General features: G+C 31.1%; 2 protein-coding genes across 2 annotated transcripts in view; both read left to right on the top strand.

Annotated features, from left to right (window-relative positions):
- Positions 1-425: 425 nt before the first annotated feature.
- Spase25 (Signal peptidase complex subunit Spase25) lies at positions 426-3,946 on the top strand. Its single transcript, XM_068765262.1, has 5 exons — positions 426-573; positions 787-852; positions 958-1,091; positions 2,606-2,758; positions 3,718-3,946. The coding sequence occupies exons 1-5, from the start codon at positions 556-558 to the stop codon at positions 3,899-3,901; spliced, it is 555 nt and encodes a 184-aa protein (XP_068621363.1). The 5' UTR covers positions 426-555; the 3' UTR covers positions 3,902-3,946.
- Positions 3,947-4,581: 635 nt separating this feature from the next.
- Gpo1 (glycerophosphate oxidase 1) overlaps positions 4,582-15,144 on the top strand; it is a 33,061-nt gene continuing 22,498 nt past the window's right edge. The window contains exon 1 of the mRNA XM_068764701.1: positions 4,582-4,898. The gene's annotated coding sequence lies outside the window, so the exon portion shown is untranslated. The remainder of the gene's footprint in view (positions 4,899-15,144) is intronic.

A 15,144-nucleotide genomic window follows, 5' to 3' on the forward strand; every position in this document is an offset into this window, starting at 1 on the left:
AGAGAAGTATAATAACAATAGAGAATTACGATTCGCGCCATCTTCAATCGTCAATGCTTTGGTGTTTATTAAAGCAGCACATCCCTACAGTGTAAAAAGGAAATGTATTGATAAAAAATTAGACAAAAAAAAGTGAACGTAACTTAACAATTTATCTTTTCCATAAAGTTCTTAACAATAAGTTTACCGGATAATATATTAATTTAAATACAATCCAATAAAAATCTGTTTTTCAAATTATCAGAACGAATTAAAGATGAAGGTAATTCTAAATAAATCGTAAAACATTGATTATGTAATAAAACAAAGCAAATCTCATTATTTTTCTAAGATATATCGTTATAATTTAAATTCTTAATTCGATAAACTAAGGATTTTAAAGATAAAAACCTATTTGGGTAATGGCAACTATAATAACACTTACGTTTACATCTTGTACATATAGATATTCTAAATTGAATTGCATTTGTATCGTGCGTCCGGTACGACTTTCCTCTTAAAAATATTTTTAATGAACTTTTAATAAATATATAACTGAATTTATTGTTTACTAAAATGGGTGAAACAACTGAGGTAGTTTTCCTTTTAATAATATATATACTTTTTGTAGTAACGTAAAGCAAATGTGAAAAGACACGTCATAGCTTTAATTTTTTGTCTAAAGAATTAAAGTTAATAAATATAGCTAAATAACAGGTCCTCTGTTATAATTACTTTTTAATACTATTTTCTTAGTTTTTATATTTTTTTTCACATCTTTTAAACAAGTTGTTTACTTAATTACAGGTAGTAAAGATTAACAAATGGGATGGGGCTGCTGCTAAAAATGCAATTGACGATGCAATTAGGGAGGTAAGATCGAGAGTAAATAAGAAAACAAAATTTTATACGTCGAATCAGTTGTTAAACAACACATATAAGCTTGGGATGCTAATTTAAAAATTGTTTATTGTACAGGTATTGACTGGAGACCTGAAATGTAAAGAAAGTTTTGCCTTAATAGACGGTCGCCTCTTTTTATGTGCGCTAGCTGTTGGTGTTGCTCTGTATGCACTGTTGTGGGATTACCTTTATCCATTTCCCCAGTCCAGGTAAGTTATAATGAATTTCAACAACATTTATCATTATAAAGACTATCCAACAATTGTATAAGCTGAAATATAATGACGTTCTATATGCACAAAGTATAGTTAATATCTATTCATAAATACTATTTTTTTTCATTAAAATGTTTTTAAAATATATTTCTATATTAATATTATTAATGTTACATTGTGACTTATATTCTATTTATATATAAAATATTTCCACTGTACTGATTCATCACAGTATCTCGGGAACCATAGGGTTTAAGCCCTAGACTTGAAATATGGTAGGAAAATGTAATAGAATTAAATGATTATGAAGAATTCCAATTGCAAAGGGGATTTGTGGGGCAGACATTACTCTCATCTATCCCAAAAACAAAATATATATCATATGACATCACATGAAGTGCTTGCAGGACAGCTAGTTGCTAATACCACTATTCTAGCAATATTTGGATCTTTACTCTTGGTATTATTACTTGTTTGGTGAATTTGCCATATTTACTTTTATTCACTAAACTATTCCTTATGCCTCATAAGAGGTAATTTTATTAACAAGCCAGCATTATAGTATAAAATAATTAATAAGCTAAACTCTGTTCCGTAGAAACTAGCTATAATATATGATGTACAGGAATTGAATTTAAAATTTTATGTAAATCTAACAACAAATTAGTTTAATTTTCTTTATTGTCATTGTGGTTTTAACCCATAGGCAACCACTTGAAGGTATAGGCCTCCCCAAAAGATATCTACAGGAGATATACCATAATCATCACACTTAGCAGGCAGGTTGACAATCACAGTGTGGTTTCATAGTACATAGAGGATGTTGCTGCCCATCCTCTGAAAACTTGTTTGTGAGCAGTGGCAGTCCTATATAATTAATGCACAAAGTGTGAATTATACAGGATTGTATACAAGAAATCAAACCTGCGATCTATAATCGCAAATCTCAGTCCTCTACCACTGGGCTACCGTAGCTACTTTAAGTAAACACCTGGGAATTAATTACTCTAAACACTGTATTAAGTATATTTAATATAACTACTATCATTCTCAAATCCTTTTCTATTTCCTAATAAGTTGACTGCTCTTTATTGTACATATTAGAAAATATTTACATAAGTGCATAATAACTTAAAAAAGTACAATGGGTGGTCTTATCACTCAAGGCAATTTCTTACAGACAACCATAGTATGGAAATAGAGGAAAGACAAGTAGTGGGTAGTTAATGTCATAACTGAGACTTTAATGTCAGATAATTTAGTTAGTTTATCATCTTACACTTTATTATAAATATATTTATTTGGTATTTGAGTTTTAAGTAGTTAGTTTTAATTTTTTTAAATTTATGTTATTGTTAGGATCACCTGAAATTACTTAGTCTCCTCCATCTTATTCCAGAGTTCTCTATCTCTAACTGACCTTGAAGATCATTTTCCTACAATTTTAATGATGTCATCACTTCATAATTTGGATGGTCACATAATATAATAGCAATAATTTATTTCAGACTGGTTCTTATAATCTGTGTATCTTCCTATTTCATCCTAATGGGAGTTCTCACACTCTACACAACATTTAAAGAAAAGGGCATATTTGTTGTCGCAAGGGAGAAAGTTGGTAACAACACTAGAGTTTGGGAAGCAAGCTCATATGTGAAAAAGTAAGTATTAAGTAAAAATCCCGAAATAGTTATAAACTGACTTAAACAAAATTTTTTTTAATAAAATGCTCATAGAAAATCTCCTGACAATGTTGAATAATTTACTCTAAATTTTCTTATATTTTTTTATGATTTTTAAGTAAAAAAATTGTGAAAACCTATGTATGTATGGTGCATTCATTATATATATATATATTTTCAATTGATTTATTTTAAGAGTTCACTTAAATTTTTTCACCAGTTTTTAACCCAAATATATAAACAAAAACAAGCAATAGTGGCAACCAGCAGTTATGATATGTTTGCACTTTCAAAGTTATAATTTTAAATTTGGAATCACAGCATAGCAAATATATGGTTGAAACCATTTACCATAAACAATTCCACATATTCCGATACAATAATCACCATGGCTTTGTGCTGTGCTCATTTTATATCAATTATATGTTCTTGCTCTGGTATGGGGACAGTGAAAATATTTAGCAGCTTGTAAAAAAACAGATTGTCATCCTTAATTTCAATTTATCAATTAGTTACCCAACCAATTATGGATTGAAGACAATAATTCCAACACCCATTTGTAAAATAATTATTTAGACATTTAGTTAAATGATCGTTTTTATTAGCCTTTGGTGCTGCTACTGCCACAAAGAAAAGTTTTATATATCATTCTGAACCATTACTAGTCAAAATGAATAGGCAGACCAGATTGAAAGTGATATCTTACTAACACCATTGCATTGCGACACTAATATAAATTCATTCAAATTAAATCAAAATTTATAGTCTAGACTATAGAAACATATTTTATTTAGGGTAATTCTCGTCCTTTCTTATTTTATCACATAAATAATTAATAAATACAGAAATTATAAATAATTTCTAATTACATTATTGACGTCGATGGTATTGTGATACTAAACTTACATTTATTTTTTAACCTTTTTATTGTTTTTCAGACATGATGACAAGTACAATCTGATTCTTGTAATGCGGGACTCAAATGGTAAAGTACGTGAAGCATCCATCAACAAGTCTTTTGCAAACTATATTGACACAAATGGAACAGTTGTACAAAGTTTGGTAATTAATGAGATAAATAAATTGTATAACTCACTTTCCTCGGAGAAAAAAGAGAAGTGAATATAAGTAATAATAAGTGCACAACATTTTATTTATAAAGTTTATTGTAACTTTGAATATATTAAAAAAGAATATCTCAAATGATAAATTTATTTCATTTTCCCTTGATTCTAATTTATTGTATATCACCCCTTTTGGGATTGACCTTTGTTCTCAAGTACATATTTTAGAAAAAAGTGAATTTTTGTTTAACCATACAGGATTCAACAGAGTTTACTATATTGGTTAGTCATAACGAACTAAGAATACGCTCGTACGAGCTATTAGCACATTCTTCCACTCTTACGCTGATTGTTCCGTTTAATGCATTTTTGATTGTTTTCTGTTTAATTCGTAACTGGGCGTGTTTTTACATTGCTATCTGTTTAAACATTAACTTGGTGTTTCTCAGACTACAATGCCAAGTATATAGAAAAACCTAGAGACAACAAACAGATCTAATTTTAATTTAAAAACATAAACTTCCTAATTCACAATTCTCTCTCACAATTTACTAAGAAAAGTGCTTTAGTGAACACAATCTGGCGTAGACAGTTTTCTTCATAATTTTGTTATTCATAGAAGTGTATAACATTTCTACAAGATGGCGCAATTTTCAAGTTTAGTTTGCACGAAGTTTAAGGCGGACTTCATATAATGAGTCAGATGGAAGAGCGCTAAATCGAATGTACAGAGGCAACATCAGTCGCTAGGTGGGTCGCGGGATCGTTAGGAAATCCTAGCGAGTATTACCGGCCGTGTCGATTTCACAATTATCTAATATGTTGAATGCAAGTTAATGTATCGTTACTGAACGATAATAGTGGTTTGTAGGGATCCCTCTTGTTATAAACTAGTGATATGCCATCTGCAGTGTGGACCAGTGTGTAGTTCTCATTGAAGACTAAAACAATATATAGCAAACCTGTAAATGCCCTTGCGTCCTATAATTAGTTATTTTATATAACACATCACTTCATGCTTATATAGATTTTTAATCGCTACACTTAAAATAAAGGTAAGATAATTTTTTTATTTCGTAAAACATTTTTTTTTTAATTTAGCCCTTGGTCTTTTTATCGTTATGTTATTGTTTGATAGTTTATTACACTTATTACGATAAATATTAAATTAATTTTTGTTTTGGATGAAAAGCAAAAGAAAGCAAGTTAAATTAAAAAAAATGTTTTGTTTTCAAAAGAAACCGGTATTATTGAGGGGCATAAGTTAACTTGGTGTACTGTTTGCACATATGAATGGCAAAAGGGACCTAGACTTCGCGTTATGACATCATCCTACGGTACCGATACCGGCCGAGACTCAAGGACGAACCAACTAAGGTTTATATTAAATTCCAGAATGAATATCACTAAATGATCTTTTTACTGTTACACGAAAATGAATTGATTTTAATTACAATATTTACAATCCTTTAATTCGAAATGTAAAATAATACATATTTTTAAGAGCCGAGCTGACAATTCGGATACATGTTCGGTGTAATTTTCTCAATCTTATGGAAATTAACAACGTTTATTGTCTTGTGACAATTAGATATCACCTGACTAGTCGCGACCGCAAACGCTCAAGCTATTTTCGTTTTGGCCCATCTTACAGCAATGTCTGAGCCTATTAGGTAACTATTCTACTTACTATGATTACTATGATAACGCTGAGATAATCAATATATTTATTTTCAAATTAATCAAATAACTTTGTATGCTCTTTACATAGAAACTATTTTGGGGGTGTAGGATCCTTATTCTAGTCAAGTACAAGCCAGTAATCATTTAAAAAAAAGCAGTGTTAAAAAAATTCTCATGTATGATACCGACGCAGTTCAACATCATATCTAATTTTTTCTAATTTTAATTTATTTGATTTTTGTTTGATTAAAGTTATAAAACCGCCTAAATTTACACTACCAATATGCAGTATAACTAATACAAAATACTTCTATTTTAGTGTTAAGACAATTCTTTGTACATAAGTGTTCTAAAATGTGTTAATCTTTAAAAAAAAATATATAATTATAGTAATAACAAACCGAAACCTAACCTATAATTTTTTTCGTAAATAATTCGACCTGTTGCTGGTCGCAAAACTTTATTTCAGCGAAGGCTCTAGCGACACGTATTAAATAGTAGTTTAGCTGCGAATAAAACGACACCATTATTAATGGTAAACAAGAAACAGGATAATTCTAATCGGAATTGTAATAGACAACCTAATATACTTTCCCTATACTGGGAAAGAATTTGATGTTCACTCGACTCGAATCGTTCCATTTTAAATAAGAGAAATAGTAAGTTAAGCATACGCTTGTTTTTTTATTCGCGCAGTTAAGTTTACTAGTTGGTCTTGGTGGATATCACAAGGCCACCATTTACCATAACGTAAATCTCAAGATTTAAGCTTTTGTGGATCGCAATTAAATCCATATTTGAAAGGTATGCAAAAAAGTATTAAAGTACATAATTTAAATATTATTGACAACATAAATGAATATGCATTTAAATATTAAAAATTAAACACATTAATATAATTTCTTTTGATAATTTATTTAATTTGTTTTTTTCACTTCTCAGCAATTCTCCCAGACCTAGTTACTGTATTTGAATTATGCTATAATATGTTTTTTAAAAACTCAAAAATGAAATGGTAATAGTAGTCGGATATATTTTGCGAGAGCGAGGACTAATTTTTCAAGCCGCCTGTGGCTCGAGAACCATAGTTTTGCTCCACATAATATAACTTTCATCAAGTATAGTTCTGATTTAAAGTATATATGCTATTTCATTGTTGCAAATGGCATCACAGCCAGTTAAATCACCAAGCTATTCACGTTTCCTTGTCGTGCTGTTGCAAGCTTTATGTTTCGTGCCTTAGTAGTAGTAAATTTACAACAAAAATCTGCAATGTAAAAGGTGAAATATTGTAAACAAATGTTTAAAAAGTAATTTTCGATTTACAAATTGCAAGATGGCGTTTCTGTGTCAATAAAATTGGGATATATTTTGCGAGAGCGAGGACTAATTTTTCAAGCCGCCTGTGGCTCGAGAACCATAGTTTTGCTCCACATAATATAACTTTCATCAAGTATAGTTCTGATTTAAAGTATATATGCTATTTCATTGTTGCAAATGGCATCACAGCCAGTTAAATCACCAAGCTATTCACGTTTCCTTGTCGTGCTGTTGCAAGCTTTATGTTTCGTGCCTTAGTAGTAGTAAATTTACAACAAAAATCTGCAATGTAAAAGGTGAAATATTGTAAACAAATGTTTAAAAAGTAATTTTCGATTTACAAATTGCAAGATGGCGTTTCTGTGTCAATAAAATTGCATTCTTAATGACATAATGACAGCTCTGAAAAAAATTGTGTTCGCGTCCCGGTAAAAAATGTAACTAATAAATGAAAATATTTTCGTAAGCTTAAGTTTTCTTTCCATTCCGATTATTTTTTTCCACTTGCGATGATCCACAATTAGTCTGGTGACTAGAAGAGGATGTTTTATGTGGAGTATGTTAGGATAGGGGTGGCTTCCAGCGTAGCCACTCCCTTTTTCACAGAGCTATATCCTTTCATGTAACTTAGGATATTATGTCTCTTCATGTGTTTCACATATTTTGCCGATGCAAAAGTTTGAGCAGCCAGCGGTTCGGATTGTTAGCAAGCCATTGATAGTAGGACGTGGTTAATGCTCCGATCTCTTTATATTTTAATCTATTTTGTAATTCGCTTAACTTTATAATGTGTATAAAATTGTAATTAATTCAAGATATAGTTGACAATTTTTATGTACTAGGTAAATAATAAGACTCGCAGGAGTATCAATTATTTATGATTTACGGTTTAATCAGCACTTTGAAATTTATATTCATTTGCTAAAAGGTTTTTTGTTCGTCATCCCGAAACACGTTATGGTACGTTCTATTTAGACCAGAAATTAAATTGGGTACGGTGTATTGTTAGCTGAAATAAGCACTGCCATGTTATTGGTACAGAGGCTTACATTTGTGTTGGATCCTAATATCCACACAATAAACTAATTTTTAGTTCATTTATTTCATTGAGGCGCTTGGAACAAACAGTAACACAGATAGTCATAATATTAGTTTAAAGCAAGGAATAGGTTACCCTAAAGATATATATAGGATAAACAAAGTGCTTATTATATATGTTATATATAAGACTATCCTGGGAATTGAACTCGCGACCTACGATCTCAAGTGTCAGTCCTCTGCCGCAAAGATACCACTGTTCATTAAAACAGTTATTGTCTTACGATGCCAATAAATTACAATTATGTAAATTAAATCATAAGAATAATAAGTTGTCATAATAAAAATTACAACATATTGTTTAAACCTGATTTATACGCTTCGGATATTAAATCAGCGAAATGTAGGCATAAACACAAATGGATGTTTCTTTATTTTAAACAAGAGTCAAGGTTTTTTTTAGTTATCAAATTGCATGTAATTGAACGCCAGTAAACATTGTTCGATATTTTTACGGAATGTTTCAATAAGAACAATAATAGCAGTGCTATATTTTGTAACAGGCGTTGAGAATCGATTGCACGAAGAATGAGAGCACGAGCGCTATTTAACACGTGTAGTGTCGCAAATAATTTTGGATCTGCATACGAGGAGTGCCTTTGCCAACAAGATCACGACCACGCTACATGTAACTATTATAATTAGGGTAACCATGTCTTTGTATAAATTTAAAGGATTTTCATTTTAGTGCTATTTGTTACATAATTCTACGTTTTATTCCTAAAGGAAATTTGTGTTATTTGCATTGACAGTTTTCGCGAATCACTTAGCTTTAACCTCTGAGTAACTTAACCTAAATATTGCTTTGGAACCTCGGTTTATGTTTCATCGGAACGTGCCATATCTTGAGCATCAAAAAATATTTTAGCAAGTTATGCTTAAAAACAAGTTTATTTTTTTAAATGTTCAATTTCTTTATTGTACATTGAGACAATTAAAAAAATATGAAATAGACAAACAAAATTGTAAAAAAAAAACAGAAATTCTTGTCTGAAATAGCGGCCAGTGGAACACTTCGCAAGTACAACTAACTGATGTTGGCAGCGAAAGTTTCTCGTGTTGCAACCACGAACCGGTAGACGTAGGTAGATACCCCACTTGGTAGATCAACGACATAGTCAAGGTCACTGGGTACGGACAGCGCGAGATTATCGTGGTGATCTTTGCGGCTGACATGAAGATGAAGCAAAAAAAAATACAAACAGCTGCGGTCTTATGCCAATTATAATTATATTTTGTACCATATTCATGAAAACATCTGTCAGCGAAATTATCAGCGTCTATGTTTATAACCCATGTTAGCGCATTTAATGTTTTTTTTTTAACAAAGGCAAATGCACGCATTATACATCCAAGTTTAAATGATCAGTATGACACACAGACATGATTACGTATATAATTACTATATGTTTTATCAAGGATTTAATCGCTATACTTGATAACCCGTTGCATAAAACTTATCTATGATAATTAAATTATCTATATTGCCTTTAATTATGGGATGTTTCATTTTGATATTCATAAGAGAAAATTATAAAGTACTAGAGATATTAATATAATTTCAGCGGTAGGATATCCTGTAGAACAAGGTCGTCTGTCAATCTTTTAGGTGGAGGTCAATTGTGCCAATCCGTGGTCTTCATAATAAAACCTTCAGGCTCCAGCGGCCATCTGTTTTAAACGCTATTTGTCCTGTGCACTGCCACTTCAACTCCCAAATCTGTTGTTTTTTTTTTGTTACCTGAAGCCCACTGCTGCACAAGTGGCATTTGCAAATTTCGCGGGTACGGGGGTATAAGTCGCTTAAGGTGTCTTGCGGAAAGCCTCTTTTAAGGTAGCTAAGCTCGATGGTTTCCTGGGAAAACTCTAATATAATACAAAAACTACATATTACAATTTCACCGGATTAAATAATCCTATGAGCTGTGACTGTCACATTTTTTCTTCTACGGATCTCCTCATCTTTAATTTCATTTCGTAGAAAAATCTCGAAAGAAGTTTACATGGTTTGAGCAATTACGAGCTTGCCAATGAGGTCAGATGTCAGATGGTGAGTGTCAACAATAATTTTAGACCTTCGTTTAAGGCGCAAGGTGGACAAACGACTTACTTAAGTTCGTCCGAAATGTAAGATCACGTACACATACTGTTTAATTAAAGGAAATCTTATTTTTTTTAAATACACGCACGTATTTAAACATAAGTTCGATGTTCAATGAACTAAGGTAAATTGATAGAAATGATGTAATATCACCTACATGTAATTTTGTTTAAATGTAATGATGTAAAAATTGTGACGTAACCACTTCGACAACTCGTTTTTGAGCTAGTGAATGATGTATTTTATTACTTTGTCTTAACTATTGGTTTTATTATTATAAATAGAGATCGTATTATCAATGTACGCATATTTCATCAACATTATGAACTTTCCATCAATGGCACTTCCACAGCGAGTCGTAAGGCTTGCTCCTCAGATTTATGATAGAACTGGATGGAATATGCCCGCTTCCAACGTCCTTTCAGTCGTCCAACGACCTTAACAAAGTTGTCTGTTCTCCTTGTGCGACGTCATTCGCTGCGTTTGTCTGTCTGTGGATTCCACTTCAGAATCTTAAAGTCCCAACCGCCATTGGTTCTTTATGCTATATTGCCTGCCCACTACTATTACAAGTTGTCCTATTCATATAAAGTTATTTATGCTAAGAAATTACGGAGATGGCTTCAATGATTCAATACCTAAATTTTTTTAGGATTTATTTTAGGAGTTTCTACTTAATAAAAAGCAGGTATAGTTCTTAATCTGTATTGCAAATTAGAATATTAAAATTGTAGAGTTTTCCATAGTTAGCCAACGCTTCAACTTCAAAAATGAATTCAAATGTCAACTTTATATGGATGCGTTTATTCAATTTTATCTTCGTTAACTGCAACCTAAATATAAAAATCATGTCTGAGCTTTTCATTAGCTCTTTTCGGATCAAGGTTTCGAACACAAGTATCAGGAAGTATCGTATTGAAGTATCAAGGGAGTTCAATTTGATTCTAGTTTCTATCAAATATGTCTCTTTTGGTCACTAGGTGATTCTATGTAAATAATAAAATTAATAAATAATTAACCATTAGCCATAGTTTTATTTTTAATACGATATAGTATTCTACGACACGAATGTACTTATGGAGTTTTATTACATGAAATACAAGAAGCAGCGATACCAAGGTTAATAACTATGTTTAGTTTGTATACACGTAGAGACAGATATGTAGAATAATGATTGATTTCAAGGTAAACTTATTTTTGTAAACAGTTTTTTTACAGGTAATTGGTTTAAAAATAAATTGGTGTCCTATCCATTAATGATTAAAAAGATCTGTTTAATGTGTATTTTATTACTTTTGTAATTTAAAATTAAGATATAGTAATCCCACAATAATATGGTACGTTTATAACGCCTCCTATAACAAATTTGCCACTTGTACATCGCGGGGATTTCCCACCTTGTATTTCAGAACAGATATTTATAATAATCTGTGTACCTTCCAAATAAAATTCTTAATTTGAATTTAATAAAACGCACATATTTCGTCAACATAGTTTTTTTAAATCATATACGCGTTTCCTGTCGAAGTAAACTACCGTTATTTATGTGAGTTTATTTTCTATACAGCAAGATTTTGTAGAAAGAATAAAATAAAAAAATAAAAAAGGAATTCAAAATATGTATACCTACCTAAACTATTTATATATATATATATATATATATATATATGTATATATATATATATATATTTATACGTACGTTAAGCTCTTAGAACTAAACGTAAAACTTTCTTTAATTGTGCACATAGTATTAAAAGATGGAATATTTTTAGATGTTACGATTAATAACTTTCAAAATTCGAACATAGTACATTGGCTGGCAAGCGATGTGCATTCCAATTTTAAATTCAATGGTGTTAACGTTCTGCATTTAACATGCGGACGTATCTGTTAAAAATTTTGCATTTTAAAGGTTTATTGTCTAAAATGACATCACTATACTTCAGAGGTTTAACTACATAACTAAATGTAAATTAAATAGCATAAAAAATTTCAGTCGGCAACTGTTTTTGTTTCATTTCACCGGCTAACCAGACGCCATGACAGATAACGAATTGTTTTTTGTACGTACATTTTGTTTTCACAAAGTTTTTTGAGGTTTATTTCTTTCCGATAATATTTCCACATCCTTACCTCGTTAAGATTTACCGATAAATTGTGAAATTTTTGATTTTAAATCTCTTAAATGCTGTGTAGTAAAAATTTTTGTTTAGTTTTTATTTTCTATGCGAATCTTGGTTTATATTTGTATAGTAACCACCCTTGTGGATGGAATATCGTAAAGTCTATCTCAACTACGGCCTCGGCGAAAGACGTATTCGTAGCAAATTCAGGTCTATAAGCCTATGGTTCTAGAGATATCGTGATGATTACATATTTTGACGTATTGTTATATGAAGTTGAAATAAATAAAAATGCTGATATCACAAAATTTTATTCTGACTACCACAATTACCTATGCGTAGATCATATAGTTTTTTATATGTGCTACGATACGTCGACATAAGAGCCACAAACGTCAGTGTTCAACACAAAAGAATTCCAGATGAATAGATCGCAGCACTCCACTGATGAATTTTTCAAGCTTCCATTACATTCTCGGTCGATAGGGCTTAAGCGTTAAATCGGTCAGGTACGTTTTATTTGCAACTCTATTATAACTATAAGACTATTATTTACTTTTCATTTATTATTGAATAATTACCAGGGGCGACTCTAGCTCGTGTAGCGCACGTGTGCAATGAAACCCTGGCGCCTACTAGGCCTGAACCCTCCCCCCCCCCCCCGGCTATAACAAGAAAGTTTTGCATATTCCAACAAGCAAATTTTAAAAGTAGGTATAGCTTACAGTATAATAATAATATTAATAATAATAAGTATGATATTAGTAGTAAATTAAGGTTTATTTCGAGTTGAAACAAAATGTTCGAAAAAGAAGCCGCCCACAGGGCGCTTGCGTTTAATAACTGCCGCCGCCGCGTTGTTTGGCCGCTTCTGTCATATCATTGTTGTACCATGATGGTCCAAGACGATGCTCTTAGCTGTCTCCGGGATTGCCGCGGCGTACCCTGAGACGGCGGCGGCCGTGTGCATTGCACACTCTGCGCTATAGGTTAAGCCGCCCCTGATAATTACGTATTAGTAAATAAATTAATTTTCAGCATTAATGATAAATGCTTTATAAATAAGCCTATTTTGTCATCATTATTTCAAATGTAGAATGTTCGTTGCTAAATGAAAGAGTATACCATAGATTTTCAATAGAACCGGTAAGAGGCGGCCTCCATCTAACCCTTTCGGACTACCTAAAGGCCTCAGCAGCTATCTGTTCTCAGCGCTATGTGGCCTGCTCAATGCCACTTGAAATTGCCAATCCTCGGGGATATGTCGACAATAAGCCAATACGTCAGACGACGCATCTAATGTAGTTTTTTTTTAAATAATATTAGCTCGCGGATTTACGATCAGTGAACCCTGAGTCCGAAGAAGCTGTAAAAGCCAAAATGGCTGGCGGCGTCCAGCAAACTTTCGTTAATTTACAGATCTCATTGTTAATTAGATCTTGTAGAGATGATTTTTTATGAAAGAGTATTTGACAACGTAATTTTAAATTATGAAGACATATGTATATGATATTGATAAATAAAATAACATGCTAGCAAAAAATGTATAAAAAGCCTTAAAATAACTCTGTAGCTTGCATAATAGTAGGCGTTTCTCTATTATTAGTTTCTGTTCACAAAAGCGCGAATATAAATAGTCTCTCAACGCTCTCTTAGAAATAGTTTTGGGTATTTCACAAACACTTCCGCATGGTAATGTGGACGAGGTAATAATAAATTTTCAAAATAATAACGATTGTCGTTATTAATTTGTTTTAAATGAATACTTAAACTCATTCAGTTTTTTTATTTATTTTTGTATTTATACAGCGTTAATTGTAATAAATTTAAAATATTTAAAGATGTGAATCATTAGCAATCAGTTAATGAATAATACAGGTAGTATTATATGGAGTATAGTATTAAAAAATAAATGTCTTTACAAATAATAAGTAATGACAATATTATAAGAAAAAATTTTACCATCTGTTTCTCTGAAATAAAAAGCTAATTAATGTAATATATTTCAGAAGGCTTATTATATATAGCGTGCTTATTCATACAGCCTAAAGATTTTTGCTGAAAAATAAGCTATACATTTACCTATTTCCTTTTATATATAACCAATCACCCTACATAATGATTACAGCTTTAGTTCGGACTCAAGCATGTCATAAAAATCGTTACTATTCGTAAAATATTGCAACGTTGTCTTATATAATTAAAGCCAACCACTCTCTGTGATTGAAAATATTTATATAGAAGCTTCAACGTAAGAATATATTATATAACGTAAATACTATTTATAATGTTGCCAGAGGTAAAAATACGACATAAGTCTAACGTGGAGACTGTTACAATAAAATAAATTTATTTCGATTCGACCAATATGGCCAATTTTATTTTCACGTTATTTATTTATTCAAACGTCCTTCACAATTGACAGATTCGTAAATAACAAAACATAAAAATATAACAGATAGTCTACGCCAATTATAAACATCATCTATACAAAAAAATAAAAAAAAAATCACGTTAGAAGACATTTCCTTAAGAAATTATAAAGGTTCTAATGGAGAGAAAATATGGACATTGCATAAAATACCATAACATAACATTTTAATTTCAAACCACATAGTGAAAAAAACGTATTAGGGTTTAAATAAATAAAAAAAAACAATTGTGTTCTATATTTAAAATCTTGTAGTACACGAAATAGAAAATTGTTTTTGTAAACGTTGTTTATTATTGCGACATAATTAAGTAAGATAAAAGTAATAGACATAACATAAATTGACAAGTTGAAGGGGCAGTGGCAATAGAGCCTTAAGGTACTGGAGTGAAGACCCGGGGTCTTACCAGCAAGCGCGTGGGATAGATAATTTTTTGAGATCGACGAAATATATGAGAGAAGTTTATGTTTAATAGTGGACGTCGTACGGCTGAAAGGACAATGAATGATGAATTTATTTTAGATATCAATTATTATTATATATA

This window comes from Battus philenor, unplaced genomic scaffold, assembly GCF_028537555.1.
Source record: "Battus philenor isolate CCGP_79_NKW_IND1 unplaced genomic scaffold, ilBatPhil1.0.hap1 SCAF_2, whole genome shotgun sequence".
In the NCBI taxonomy this organism is placed as follows: Eukaryota; Metazoa; Arthropoda; class Insecta; order Lepidoptera; family Papilionidae; genus Battus; species Battus philenor.

Coding starts and splice junctions, on each gene's coding strand:
- Spase25 (XM_068765262.1), top strand. Junction 853..957: donor TTGACGATGCAATTAGGGAG/GTAAGATCGAGA, acceptor TTTATTGTACAG/GTATTGACTGGAGACCTGAA. Junction 1,092..2,605: donor TATCCATTTCCCCAGTCCAG/GTAAGTTATAAT, acceptor AATTTATTTCAG/ACTGGTTCTTATAATCTGTG.